At 42.3% G+C, this 15655-nt stretch overlaps 1 protein-coding gene across 1 annotated transcript in view; it reads right to left on the bottom strand.

Moving 5' to 3' along the window:
- The window catches only part of LOC110952053 (collagen alpha-1(XIX) chain), a 105765-nt gene that overhangs the window by 62104 nt on the left and 28006 nt on the right, over nucleotides 1–15655 (bottom strand). Inside the window, 4 exon segments of the mRNA XM_051960208.1 lie at nucleotides 9481–9534; nucleotides 10088–10114; nucleotides 10207–10236; nucleotides 11924–11959. Of these exon segments, the coding sequence (XP_051816168.1) occupies nucleotides 9481–9534; nucleotides 10088–10114; nucleotides 10207–10236; nucleotides 11924–11959 (147 nt within the window).

Genomic DNA, 15655 nt, shown 5'->3' with positions numbered 1-15655 from the left:
TTAAAGATCCAATTAGAGTCAGACACTGCAAATTCCCCACTTCTGACTGCCCTCGCTGGATGCCATCTTAGGACACTGCACAAGCTCAGAAAATGCCTGGGCACTGGAGCTTGCAGAGATCCCTTGCACTTGGTAAAAGCCTCAATAAAATAGGATTTGTTCCAGTTGTTTACTGAGGGTTAAGAGGAGCGGCCGGGGCAGGAAGAGAACGGCAAAGCCGACAGCTGCCTGGCAGGGGCTCAAATGCAGCTTAGCATTTTTCACCATTCTGACTGGCACACAATGCTCTCTTTAACTCCCAGCCATCTAAATATTCAGGGACGTATAAAGAGATGGCTGACACTGCAGCCGACTTAAGACACAGCTCAGCTGGCCAAGATTGCACCTATAGTCTCTTGGCTAAAGCTTTCCATGAAGGCTTTCCTCTCAGAGACTCAATCATAGACCCCATGTGACTAAACGGTTATTTGTACAAGTGCCACTAGATGGCAAACTAGTTTCATCACAAATTTGGTACATGGCAGGGGATAGAGCCAATGAGGAAACTGTAAGTTCTCTCTGAGGATGGATGTCCTCAATGCATGAATGTATGATGTGTGTTGGGTAACATCCCTAATTAGGCAGTCTGGCAATTAGGCACTGAATACTGTAAAGGAGATTTTTCAGTCAAGGGCTTACAACGATGAGCGAAAAAGGAAATAGACGAGAGGAAGAAGCTGTATGAGAGTGAGGGAGAGTGACAATAATTCTCATACCGCATTACGCCTCTTTTCAGCAGCCACACAATACAAAAGGGACACAGGTGGCATTATAAGGCTACCCAGTCACAGAATGCAGCGTATCATCGGGAAAAATAACCATTACAGAGCTATTTCAGCAATCACCCAACTCAACACCACCACGCAGCGTGCAAACACTACAGCCGAAGGCAAACACAGGAAATGCAGACAGTGGATGTGTATGTAAACTAAGCCGTGGAAGTCCCAAAGGAGGCTCAGAACAGCTCTTTACAACAGCCACGTTTGTATCACTTCTTCAGTTATAAGTTTTAAGAGCCCATTGACTTTAACAACTCCTAAGGAGAGGAAAGAGGGCTGATGATATGATCTGAATTTGCATCTTTATGTGGTGAAGAAGAGATGATAAATCTATATTTAACTATGAGCTCAATTCCCTCCGATCAGCTGAATGTCTGTGCAGTGTTTCCATGCAAGCTGGGTGCATATCGCATTGGCTCCTTACTAGGCCGGCGTTGCCTCTTGAATGTTCTCATCTCCTAATGGATGCTGTTATTAGTCTTGGCTCTTTCACAATTTCACAGTCTCATCTGGACTTTTGGCCGTATTATTCATCCAGAGCAGATTGCTCCTATCCTATGTTTACAGATACTGAGTGTTTCATTAATGCATTATCCAACAAGTGAATAGGAGAGGCTGAAAATCTACTTTGAATAAACCCTGGTTCATTTTACAAACCAAATATTTGAGGTCAGCGAGAATACACTGTGCAAAGATCCACAGGGCGCTCTCTCCGGGTACTGTAGCCTTTGGCGAGTCTTATGCTTCATATCACTCACCACGCATAACAGATTACACTAAGGTCCCCCACACTACCATCTGTATAATATCAGGCCACTGTCAAATGTGCTGCTCCCTGGCATGCCATTAAAGTGGACACAGATGAATGTATCTAAATTGGTTGCAGGCAGGATGAGAGTGTGGAAAATCAGAAAACGGATGGCAGGCTGTAACAGTGTGCTGTAAGTGGTGCAGCCTCCCACTACCACGCCTCTGTGTTCTGCAGTGTTCAGGGCTACATCTCCTCCCCAACAACCCTCCTTCCCCCTGCACTCTTCGCTCTCCATGTCGTCCTCCTCCCTCCCCTTGGCCGACTTGGCCGAAACGGCTGACACAGACAAAGCTTGCTGGGGGGCATGCTTCAATCCGAGCATCCTCGATCAAAAATACCCCTTTAGAGGTATTTGCATTCTCACACCATGTCTCCTCCTTAAAATGACCGAAAGTGTCAGGAGCGTGTCTTTGTGTATTGCCAGACTTTTTGGAGCCAGAGAAATCCCATTGTTTGGATGACTAAGGCCATGGTGTGGACACCGCAGTCACAGGGGCCAGTCACCTCCTGTCAACTGACATACCTCAAAGAGTCAAGTGAATTCAGCTCAGCTGACCCCATCTGAAACGTGGCACTGCAGTAGTGCTGCTATGACCTGGTAGACATTGAAACAACATTTAAAAAGTTGGGGAAGTATTAGACACAGGCCACGGGGGTACCAGGCCCGGATGAAATTTGTACACCGGAACGACAGGAATGCATATATTGCCTGAAGGGTCCCTACTGTGTTGTTCAGCTGTATCTCTAGAAAAAAATAATAAAAAAAAAGTTGTAAGGTTGTAGATGTGTGAATGAGGGCCACGCTCTGGCCAACTACAGCAAATCTATCTAATGCTCAGAGGACGTGTTGACCTACATTACCCCTTGTTGAACATCAGTTTTTCACGTTTTTACATACACCCATCAAATCACTGACAGACACAAACATACGAACACGCTGACTATAAAAGCCAGTGAACAAGGAGCAATCAAAGTGGCCCTCTCAAAGTTCTGCCCCCACGTATTCGTCCCTGTAATTAATTGGCCAATTAATGTGTGTTTATTCTGGACACGCATGGATGTAGCCAAATTGAGGCTCTCTGGGAAATACGAGAGTCAGACAGATAAATCAAAGCTCTGTGCATCTGTCCTTGCATGTGCCAAACGCTTCCCCCTGTAACTCTCCTCTTTCCCAACAGGGCCCAAATGTGAGACCTTTTCATAGCCAATCAGGTCAAATCTTTGTTTCATCCTCCCTCCCAATGCACTTGACATTGACAAGATTAATTGCCTTGTGCGCTGGGCAAACGTGCTACCTCCTGGTGTAATACAGGTGTCAAAAGCGTGGCTCACTGAATTTCCTCAATATGAATCCGGACGGACGAGAGGAGAATAACCTCTGCTCAACAAAGGGTTAACGAATCCTCCCCCTGCTTGTAAAATCACACAGGGTGTAAATCTTGCCATAAAATCTCAGCTGTGAGCCCTGCTGACCTGTAAATTCATCCCTCTGTGTTACTCTGCCATTGAGCTTCAATGGGTCGGGCCGAAACTGTAACTACATATCTACATCATGCTACTGGGTTTAAACGCCGCTTTTAAAGACACACACCATCGATGTGATCACCAACTGTGTCTTAAATGCACCGTACGCCAGGACTTTATAGTTAAACGGAAATGAGTTGTGCTTAATTTAAACAAATGTAAATCTACACATACAGGATTTTATTACAGCTTGCAGATAAATATGTAATATGTGCCATTACAATTAATAAAGGCATCCAAAAAATGCTGTTAAATATGCCAAGATGACGCAGTTTTGCCAGAAAAACAGACTAAAAATAACACGGAACACAAAAGCACAACAAAACACCACACAAACTGTTCTAAATGTGAATCCACTGAGGAAACCGTACTTCTCCTGTTAAGAAAACCTTGAAGGAGGATAGAAATTAATATATCATCTCACTATACAGTATATTGAACTGGACTCCAACACAAAAAAACAAAACATGGCTACAATCAAATAGTTGCTCTAATTTTGTGTGTTTACTGTATTACCCAAATCAGCAGCAACCTCCCATGGAGAACTTCTGGCAGGAAGGCTGATATTCTCACCAGGGACTCGTTACTTAATAATCTCACGCTGCAGGTGCTCTGGTAGAGGTCAACAGTCTGTTACAGTTGCTGTTCTTGTCTGCCTCCACCTATGGAGCAAGAAACCGCTGCCAAATGTTTCAGTCTCCACAAACTGAGCCATTACTCCTTCCCTATCACTGTCACTGCCGGCTTTGGTCTCTGCAGACGCACAGATCGACCGAAATGAACCTCAGCCAAGGCCATTACATATAATATGAATATTATATATATACTGTGGCGGCTCAATTATCTCAAAACAACATTTGCTCTGTCCTGTGGATGGAGAGGCATCTAAATTCCAGTTACAGCATGCATTTGGTTCTTCGGAGATTGGCGCACTTTTTCAAATTAGGTTAAATGACAAAAGCTATCAACTGCGCAATGGTGATACATGGATTTGGTTTTAAAGTAGATGAATGTTATTGTATCTAATCTGACACTAATGGTTTGACCTCAGTGCGGCCGCAGAAAAGCCATCCAAAAGAGAGAAGCAGAAGGATGGCAGCAGAAAAAATACCAACAGTTTGGTGGGCGAGAAAATGACATAAGTGCAAGATTACATAGCTGTTCTCATGTCTGGGAGAACATATTCGACCTGTAATTTGCGTCCACTGGATAGATACCCTTTGAGACATGTGCCGGTGCAACGGTGAAGGAGGGAAATATGAAAAAAAGCATGCTTGTGTCTTTGGTCAGGCCTTATAGACAGCTGTCTCAGTCATTCAGCACAGGGCATGAATGGAAAATGTAAACACCACTATCACTCCCAAAAGACAGCAATTACCTCCCTCCTCTGTGGAAATGTGGACCAGTCCAGTTGCCAAGCAGAGACAAGACAGATGATCTTTTCTACTGTTTTGACAGATTATATCCATGCCACTTTAAAGAGCCCAGGCAGCTGCTGTTGATGCTCCTTACATTGTTTCACATTTCTGACGGAAGAGAAGAACTGAAAGTGCTTCTGAACTACAATTACTGACATGCATTGATCTGCTGCTACACTATCAGATGATCTGAAGCAATGACAGCTCACAAAAGTGATGTAACAGCAGTTGAAGTTTTGAGAGACAGACTTTTATTATTTCACAAATAGTCAACTCTCCTTTACAACTGAAGGAGAGTCTCTTAACTGAGACGCTGTCTTAGCTGGTGAACATCATGTTTACACCAAACTTGTTCTCTAGTTTCATTTGACTTCCGGCATTAGGATCACATGTCTGACGAGTCTCATGGCTTCACTGATATGCATCGGTGGTGAAGTAACAGGTAAAGTAATATAAGGCTCCGTGTTGCTGTACGTCTGCTGTCACAGGATACAAATTCATTAAATCCACTTTTAGAAAAACTTTTTCCATCTGAATATTTAATTTCAATACCACACTATCAATATATCTCTGGAAAAAAATGTTAACTTGAAACATATTTTACATTAGAATAAGCATAATTTAAACAATAGTAAAAACAGGATGATTTGGTAATAAATAGGAAATGATCTGTTGGATAGCGTAATTAGCAACCATGGTGGTTCCAGTGCAGACACACAGAGGAGGGCAGCTAATTAGACACAGGATGAATAGCTTGGTAGTAAAAATCAAAGTCCTGTCATATCCTACAGCTCCACTCTGTAATATTTCTTCAATAGCCATCGATAATGTGGCTGGATTCTTTTATCAGCCGTATTGATGTGGCACATCAAAGTATTTAGTGACAAATGATTCCTCCCAGATTAAAAGTCTCTATTTTAATGGCTTTTCCCTCCAAGATCATCTTGTGTTGCCCGGCTAGCAGCAGAATCCGGGCCTTTCCACCTTTATTGGGACTTGTGTCCCCTTTTATCTCCTTGACATATGAGGCAGGTATCTCATGTGGCACAGCGTCATCCAGCCGCATCTCCAGCTGAGATACACAGACAAATACCGCTACGAGAAAACGGGAGCTATTTTACAAAAGACTCTAGACACTGAAAATACTACAGACAATCACAAGGCAGTCAATTGAGAATGTCACCCCATGCCTGATGTTAAATTCTTTGAAACAGATTACATAAATCTCCTCACCTCACAATAAAAGACACACGCAGGGTTATTACTGAGATGCGACTCACCAGATACCAATTTACCAACTGTGCCAACTAGTTCACTCTCTAAATAAAAAAAACTACATAAATAACAAGCTGAACAGATTTGAATATATGAATGAATTAATAAACCAGTAAGAGAATCCTCAGTGCATAATTTATTAGAAGAGAACACATCTGTAGACAGAGCAGTTGCAATGTTCTCCTTCCTCTAGGGCTTGCTGGAGTTTCATCATTTCTGCACTAGCACAGCTATGTCTAGTAAGAACAAACACTGTGCAGCACATCTATCAAACGTGTGCATTTTCCAAAGCAGGAAACAAGAACACCTTGACACAGTGGAGGACTCAGCTGATTACAAGGGATTTCAAGTGCTTTGCATTCACATTATTTGCATTCTTCAAAATGCACAAAAGAAAACAGCTCATTGCTTATCAACAAAGGAAATCACTGTATATAGAAAATCTATTTATAAGGCTTATGCAATAGTCCCAAAACATTTAATTAAATCAAATGCTGTTGTCATTATAACATTATGCATGATCACATTGCATACTGTAGCTTACTTAGGAAATGAAAGAACCAACATGGCATTTGCCAGTGACTTTAGCAAGGACTTACTTTTCTATACAGGTATATTTATACAGCTAATAAGGCTTAATGTGGTGTTAGGCATGGATTAAAACTCCAAGACCCACCTTGTAATGGGGGATTTCTTAAGGTGATTATTTATTAATCCACAGGAACCTACTGCCTTGCCCAGGGATGAACCCATGTCTGCAACGAACCCACTCACAACCGCTTGCCAACTACCGAAGCAGGGTATGCTGGGATGACTTGGCACCACATGAATAAGAAAAGCTTGCTGTGGTGTTCCTGTGTATTCTGGCATTAAGGAAGCAGTGCGCACTGACCGACCATGTGTAGGTTTTCAGTCCTATTTTGTGCAAGGCAAAATTATGTAATTCGGTGCTTTTGTAAGGCTTTCTGGCACCAAATCGTCATACAAGACTTTATAATACAGTCATATTTCGATAATAGGTGTCAGGCAGGCACTTCTCTCTCTCGGATTCTTATAAATGACTCCACTGCAATCTCTGAATACCATAGCCGCTTCTTTCAGCATGCATGTCTTTTTCCTTCTCAACCGGTGTAGGACAGAGCCGGTCTACAATGACAAGGCAGAGCTTAGCACATCATTACAGTGTGTGATGAATATTTTAGCACGCCGTAGTCGGCAAGGGGGACATATCCTTTTTACCGGTGCTTCCCATCTTCGTTTTTGATCTGCTGTAATGTGCCACTGAATCCCAAAGTCCTACTCTTTGCCTCCCATTCTGTGTCAATGCCATCCATAATAGATAGAATCGAGCCATTCACATTACCATTTAATGGCAATGTGTAATGTGGGGGCAATACATTCGCATAAATTCCTGGTCATGGCTGGACTGGCCCTTACCTCCACCCTGACAAACTTAACTAGTCATCCATCAAGGTAATAAGATAAAATCAAGATTCTGTGAATGTTAGGCATAGGGGTCAAAGAAAGGGTTGGTTGGCTGCCCTTGATATCCTCCCTTGCATATGTTGCTTTAAACTTCCGAGAAGGATCAGTGCAAATGGCATCATTCTTCTTCTCTCCACTACAATGTCCTCCACATCTCCTTGAAGTAAATCTAGATGGCTTAGAGTGGTCTTATTTTCCTCAACAATAAATTGAAGTAGACAGTTTGAGAGATGGTCTGGCTTGAATCTAAGGCTTTGTGAAAGCTTTCCTCTTCCGGCTATTCTATGAAGGTTGTGGAGTGGTCAGTCTACATCAAGACATTCTGCATCATTTGTACAGCCACCATGGCTCTTAGTAAAACTCATAAGTTGCAGGCATGGACAAGAGTTGCTAATTGGGTGAGAGTCTCTTGCTGTATCAGCTGGCCACGAGCGAGCCCCTGATAATGATACATGTCCACCTTCCTAAAATAGGCTGTCAAACTGCAGAAACACAGGTTGGTCAACAGCTCAGACTCCATGTGACTCCGAGAGCTAAGAATAAGCAGAAACCTTAGCACATTAACAGTCACCATGAAGTCAGCCAGCCATCAAAGACAGAGTATTAATAGATCAGAACTGTGTCTTCGGCAACAACAACAGCAGAAAGTCTGGAATTGCCAGTTTCAAGCCCTATGGCTGTTTTACCTACAAAATCTTCAAAGAAATAACTTGTACAAAAAAAAATATATATGGGTATGGAGGAAACCAAGAAGCCACAACATCAAACACACAGCGACTTCTAACCCAATTATGATTGAAAGATTTATCATAAAATTGTATTCCAGAAGAAAAGCGCACACCGTAATTGAAGCCTCTGATGCTCAGTCCCTTTGACGCTCAGTCGCTACTTAAGTTAGGTTAGGTATAAAATAGCACTATGACTAATGATGTAGAGTGACAACAGTATCCAAAACAGAAAAAGAAAAAAAAAAACCCCAAAACATCTGCACCAGTCTCTATGCTCACTTTTGTTGACCGTGAATAGTTTCCCTCACGATGGATTCTGTTACTTTGTGGATTGTGGGAAATGATTCATTGAAAAATATCACAAGCAATGATAGGTCATAAATTGTTAATGCTATTGGAAGAAGCTTCGAGTTTGAATGTACTCACACACAGAAGGGTGGAATTCTCGAGATTCTTGTGTCCAGATGTCTCGAGTATTGTGCATCATCTTGGCTTTTGCTTAATCTGAAAAGAACATTTTCCTGACCTACTTATGGGTGCTCCACAGCTCAACCTGTTATATATTTCATATCTTGCTGCAGTGAGACCATTTTTTTTTCTTTCCATTTTATGACCATTCTCTGTAAGGCACAGAGCAATCCTGAGCAACGTGAAGAGCCTATTTTTGATCACAGGCAAAGGTATTCACACCAAGTCAATTAGGTTGGACACAAAAGGACACTCTCTCCACCTGTCCCCCAATGCTTGCTTTCAGCTGTGATGTCAAGGAAAAATAACATTCCTGCCATTGTTGCGATCTTGAGGCCGTAATGATTTTTATGTTTACACACCGCAAATGTCAGAATGCTATACATAACTTTAAAGTCCTCTCAAATACTAAAATGAAATAAAAATAATTTCTCATATGTTCCCACTGAACTTTTATGTTCCAAAGCTTTAAAAAGAAGCACTTTTGAATTGGGAAAAGTTTTGATTTTGAAATTACATACAAAACTCTGCCACTTTTACTCCTAACCACAGTTAGTATAATCAGAGGTGACAAATTAGTGAATGTGGTATGATATTTCAGTTGATTCAGTCGTCGGACATTGCGTCTATCCTTGGTCAACTGGCCTTTTAGGAAAGTGAATACTGTCCAGCACAGTGGGATTTAACCATGTGTGCTGCCAGTCATACCATGAGTGTCTGTGACCTCTTGACCACGTAGCCCATCCATTGATTGTCTTACAACAAGCCGACGCCACCCCCCTCCTCTCCTTTTGCAGGCCCATTGCAACTGCCTTGCCACACATCATCTTCACCTGATCTGAGACAACAACAGTCATTCAGCTGCTGCTTGGCCTTTCCGCGGGCCGAGTCCTCTCAGTCAGCACAACCACGAGCCAGGCCACGCAACTGGTAAACCGTTTCTGTTTACTCACCCTTTTGCCCTCTTTGCCGGGTTCCCCTGGCTGACCTGGCACCCCAGCCGATCCCTGGGGAAAGGACACGCATAGTAGTGAATTGGGTACTATATCTGGCATCACGGGAAGATATTATAACTTCTTTCTTGGAAAAGACTGAAGCAGACAGATGTTTGTGCCACATGCTCTCAGCAGAGCAGTGCATAAGTGGTGGGCTTATTTGCAATGATAGGAAACACCGCGCTAGTTTAGCTAAATCACAGGAATAGACAGAAGGGAGTATGAAAAGCTGTAGTTTCTACTCTCTCTTATGAATAGCTTCTAGGTGACTCCTCCACTATCCCCTTAATAGGCAATTTGCAGCCTCAGTTGATCAGAGCATCATTCCATTATTCTGCAAAGTATCTTGATAAGAAACTATTAGCAAGTTAATCAAGGTATATGCTGAGTCGTGATTTTGTTTTGAAGTACTCGTGCAAGGATATGCTTGTGGTGCTCCAATAAATGCGTGGCGAACCTAATAACTGCGCTTGATTGAGACAGAACACTTTAAGTGCACTTTGTCCGACAAGAAAAACAAATTATTATTAGGTTCTAGACTGAAACGTGGGGATTATTTCGTTACCTTCTCTCCTTTGTCACCCGGAGGGCCCTGAAAGTGGCACATTAAGATTTGTGTTTACATGAAAATAAAAGCACATATATACAGGATGTGTCAGTGAAAACAACAATCACATTAAGTACCTGATCTCCTTTGAGGCATTTGTTGTCAGTCTAAGAATAAAAAAGAAAAAAAGTGAAAACACAGCACATATGATTCATACACTATATAGGATAAGAATACATATTTACGGGTTATAGCCCGGTGAAACAATTGGCCATAAGTAATTATCCTTGACCGTGATGACCTGAAGAAAAGCTAGGGCATGACTATTACAACTCTCCAGACACCCTGCTGGCCACTGTCAGGAAAGGGCAGACAGAGTCGTCTATCCACCAGGCCATATAATGAACACAAGGCCACATACAACATCTCAGCTTTCAAATACAAGCCAAATAATTGGTGTTCTCTTTCAATTGGCATCCAGAAGTCAAAGCCTGTTGACTTTTCTTGGAAACAGCTGCAGAAATGGACATTCGCAAGACAAGTCTTTGATGTTACTCGGACGTTTCATGCAAACTAACACAATCAGAAACAGTTAACGAGGACGCTGACAAGCCTGAGATTTTTGCTGCTGTATCTATAGAAAGAGACAGCTCTGACCTGTGACACCGTACATAAAACATGCCTTTCTCCCCCTGCAGTTGTTTCGCAAATAAATTAATTATTCATGTACGATGGTGCAATGATCTTGGGCTGGATTGTGAGCACAGAGTCTTGACCTTGAGAAATACAAGCAACAAGTCTGCATGACTTTAACAACTTCCTCCCAACATACGAGCACGATGTGAGAAAGTTTGCAAAAAAGTTTGTTTGCTTGTCATCAGAAGACTGTTACTTTGCTTGTCTTTATAAATGTAAAATTAGCACTAGAGAATGGCTAATGAAAGGTGGCAGTGTTCTATGGGTATCATAATCACTTTGGTGACATAAAAGGGCCAAGCCAGAAGCAGTGGGACGCACTTTTTGTATCACTCTAGTGCTGATTAAAACTGGCAAGCTTATCCCCTCATGATGTGCACATAATTAGCCAGCCACCCGCAGTATACCTTTAATCTACAGCAACCATCAAATCCCCGGCGACAATGCACTGGGAGTATGTGTGTTTACATTTGTGCCCACACATTCACTATATGTGCTGATAGGTGACTATGCAAGTATCTGCGAGTACATACATCTGCCATCTGCTAACATCCATTTGTGTGTGCACTGGGATCGGTACATTTCTGAGTTACGTTTTCTCTCCCCCGGATTTTACATGACCAGAGAAAAAACATAAGTACAGCCAGTCCAATTACAAGATCGAAATACATAAAGCATGGTATAGTTCCTCTCCAGTGTCTGTGAGTGCAAGAAGTCTGCAGAGACAGCCACCGACCCAATAAGAGCATGTCTCACCCGTGTAGGATACAGCCAGTGACTGCCTGTCAACCTCCACCCCTACCCCAAGGCTCGGATCTCCATTCTTCTTTGCCTGGCTGCTCATCCCTATCCTTTTCGGCCCAAGTGAAGATGCCCACTGAGCCCTGTCTATCTGCTCCTTGTTTGACCCATTCCCAGGCGACGGTAATGTGACACAGAGACTGCTCACCTGAGTGCTTCACTTTCCTCCCTGCGAGCCAGATGTTTTAACACCGTGTGTAGCGCCTGGTCAGCCAAAAGGCGGTGATATTTACAAAGCCCAGTCTAGCCATTTCAGGTCGTACCCTTATGAGTAGACTTCAACATTTCACATTCTCTCGAATGTCCCCACATATACAGACAGCATAATGATATGCCAATGAAAAAGTTTGAACTTACAGGCAACCCCGGGGTTCCTGGCAGGCCCACATCACCCTGGGATGGAAGATAGTGATTAGTGAAACTTCTAAAACTCTGAGTCACAGCATCTTTGTCAGCTAAATATATACAGTACATTTCTGACTATTAAACATCTAACCTAAAGGCCATCCATCATGTGTGTGACAGGTCTGACTATGCATAGTACTTCAATGTATGCATATATATGCTACAAAAGGCAATTAACTGGTATTTACAGTGTGTCATGAAATGAAGCATGTCTGATGAATTCCCACTGTCACACCACTATCAGGTGGGTGAACTCTATTAAATCTGACAGGTCTTAAAACAAACACAGACAAACTATATCATGTAAAAGCTTTACAGTATTAACAATGGACAGGTGTGATAACATTGTTTGGTGACTCTGACACAAAGGCGGTCACAAAAAGTCGTATAAGGAAGAAAGCAGATGTCTCCTGACACCGGCATAACCCAGTATTAGCAATCATCTCACATGCTTGTCTTGTTTTTTGTCTTTTACGATAAAACCTTGTGTATCACTGTCCAGCATTTCTGCAGTTCTATCCCCCTTTCACCATAATCCCAACAGTACTTTAAAAAGCACTGAGCTGAGAATCAGTGGTCTTTACAGCCAGCAGTATCCTTTTATCAGATGTGGATGAAAGAGAGAGAGAAAAAAGGTGCGTGTAGTTCATATCCATTTTGTTGTCTAAATGAATGTCATAGCTAAAATATGCTTGCTATGGGATATTCAGGGGACTCATTACTTTATGCTTCCAAATCTGCCTCCCTCTGTCAGTTTCAATACAAACAAACGTTCTCCCCACTCCCCACCACCCTCCCATCCAGAAAATAGGATAAAATACCCTGTGATTCTCCGTTGTCTTCACAGAAACACACAGACCTCATTATAACTTCAAGGCTGGCAGACAGTGCATTGCACCTACAATTATGTGGTGAGTTCTACCAAAAGACAACAACAAGGAAGGGGGGGGGGGGGGGGGGGGAAGAAAAGCCCCAATAAGGGAGGAAAAATAAAAGAGCAGGAGATATGGCAACTAATTACAGGAAAAAAAACATCCCATCTTATACATAGAAAATAATCCCACAGTGGGATGAAAAGAAAAGCAAACTTTCAAAAGACCAGTATTTCCTGCATTGCAACATGATAATCTAATTCATGTCACCGATGTCAGTGAACAGACTATAAAGGGCCTGCAGATGAAGAACAAGCATCAAACTCCTCCGCTGCAGTTCCGGCTTGCCTTAAATCCCGGGCGTATGAAACCAGCCACAGCTTACTGTACAGGACATACCGATGCACCTACTGGATTTATAAAATATAAAAGCAAATGTCAACTATATTTGAATTCTCATCTCTATGAGAAGTCCCCAAACCAAAAAGCAATAGTGTGCAATTCACATTTATTTATTTTTTTGCTCAGGGCTTTAGACTCATAAAGCAACTGCTGGGGAAAAAAAGGGTGAGATAAAGGAATTTGTTGGGTATGTCCATTACAAACACATATTCCCATGAATATACAAAAACTCTGCAAACACAGCAAGTGGAACATTTTCCTCACCGGGATAGAAGCTGTTCTATATGACCACTGATAGGATCTTGCAAAGTTATGATAGCTATAACAATATTTTTTAGCTGGCAACGTTTGAAGCAGCAATGATAGCAGCACTTCAAACAGATGGGCGACCACATTATTGAGATTACAGCTCGTGGAAGTGGAGCAGATTCCCTAAAGTGTATATTTTTTTTTATCAATAAAAGGAACACAAAAACAATTTTGGTGTTATTTCGTCCAGTCTAGTATGCACGGCAGACTCACTCACTTTGGTTCCTTTAGGACCAACTGGACCAACTGGCCCTGGGTCACCTTTCAAACCCTACAAACAAAAAAAAAATACACAACACACTGATGAGGTCGATTGCCTTCCAGTGAGAATGGTTAAAAAAAGCCCACAACCCAATATGTGTTACTGTTTGTCAGTACACCCACATGCAGGAGTGAGATTCTCATGCCTGTCACAACCGGTCAATGAGAAACAAAAGCAGGTAATGTCAAAATGCGGGACACTGCACGAAGCAAGATTCTGCTGAGAGATTCACAATCAGCTCGTTGCACTGTGTCTAACTCCCTCTCAACCCTTCGCCTGCTTTCCCCTCGCTGCACTTCGCTTTAGCAAGGACAGTGGTTGTCATTGCATTTACACCTTGAAGCAGAGAACTGGGGGGAGGGATTGAACTACACAAGCTCGGGGCAAAGTCAAGCCTCTCGGTGGTGAAACGCGAACGCAGAAGGACAGCTCAGATAAAGAGCGATAGCTGATGAATGAGGCTTGACATATATTGACAGGCTAAATTTGAAGCAAGCCTTGTTAGGTGTGACACATTTGGGCCAGTAGCACCAACTCTTTGAAATAGGTTATGGCGGGGGGGAAACGGGAAAGATAGGGGGAGCGTGAGCGGTCTGTAAAATGACTCAGAAATACAATAATTTGTCATGGTTAAATTTAGAGTCAGATAGGCTATTAATAGTGAATTATATATCTGCACAGGATGATTACCTACCCTTATCACATTAGGTCTTGCTACCACAGACGTGACTAATTCATTGCATATTCCCTGCAAGCCTTGTCTGAAACACTGCCATTCAGAAAACAGGAGGCATGGTAATACCGGCGGTAAAATGATTGTCTCCATGCAATGCCAGCTACAGTTACACAGCCTCCCCGTAAGTTGCACGAACAACGAAATGACTATGATGTTATTTCATAAGATTGTATCAGTTTATGCGTCCCGTAGCCCACACACACTGTCAATAACAGGGCAGCTGTCTCATTGCTGTGCATGGGAGCCCAGTTCTTAATTTAAATCAACAGCCTAACCACTTTTCAGGGGCAATCTCGCACAAGGGGATCCAGAGGCAAATTTCCCACTTAGGTATCACCAGAGCTGTGGCAGAAATTAAGGAGCGTCGGAGGCTCATCTGATAACAAGGACGTAAACAACTTCAGACTCTGCTGATTAGAGAAGGATATTTGACTAATCAATGAATTATGCCACCAATTTTGTAATACGGAGAGTTTGTCTAATTACTGTGATGAAAAGGGATCCTGTAACACAAACATGTTTTCTTGCTATTTAGAGAAAAGCACCACTTGGCAGATTTGTGCTTGTATGTAAAAGGGGATAATTCAACCATGTTTCTAAAATTACCTTAAAATGCATTGTTGACTTGTTGTTGACTTGGCAAAAAATGTTTTGAGTCTGTATTTGATCATGCTTTTCATTCCTTAGAAAGAATCAGATGAAGAAACAGTTACCCCCTTTTCTCCACAAGTGGTACGAAGAGATGTACGAGATGTGGTTTGCATGGCTCCGAAACAAGAAAAGCATCTGCTTGTGCTCAAGCACTGCTTGAGTCACTTTTTATGGTGCATCTGTTACATTGATAATCAGAAATTGGCCAGTCCTCAATATAAAATAAATCTTCATCCAAGGGCAGAAATTACTGGAGTTATGGATCAATTACTTTATAAGTTACTTAAAGTGAAGACTAACAGGGGCTGCTCTGTCAATGTCCTCTCTTGCAAGCCACAAATAAAACTCACTGTTGCAGGATGCATTCACACACTGCAGTCCTTTACTTGCTTGCCTATCCGAACAAACTGACTGAATCAATACTGTAAATTTGCATGTTATATGACATAGTC

This window comes from Acanthochromis polyacanthus, chromosome 15, assembly GCF_021347895.1.
Source record: "Acanthochromis polyacanthus isolate Apoly-LR-REF ecotype Palm Island chromosome 15, KAUST_Apoly_ChrSc, whole genome shotgun sequence".
Classification (NCBI taxonomy): Eukaryota; Metazoa; Chordata; class Actinopteri; family Pomacentridae; genus Acanthochromis; species Acanthochromis polyacanthus.
The sequence above is the reverse complement of the archived record's forward strand: the minus strand, read 5'-3'. Positions and strand labels throughout refer to the sequence as shown.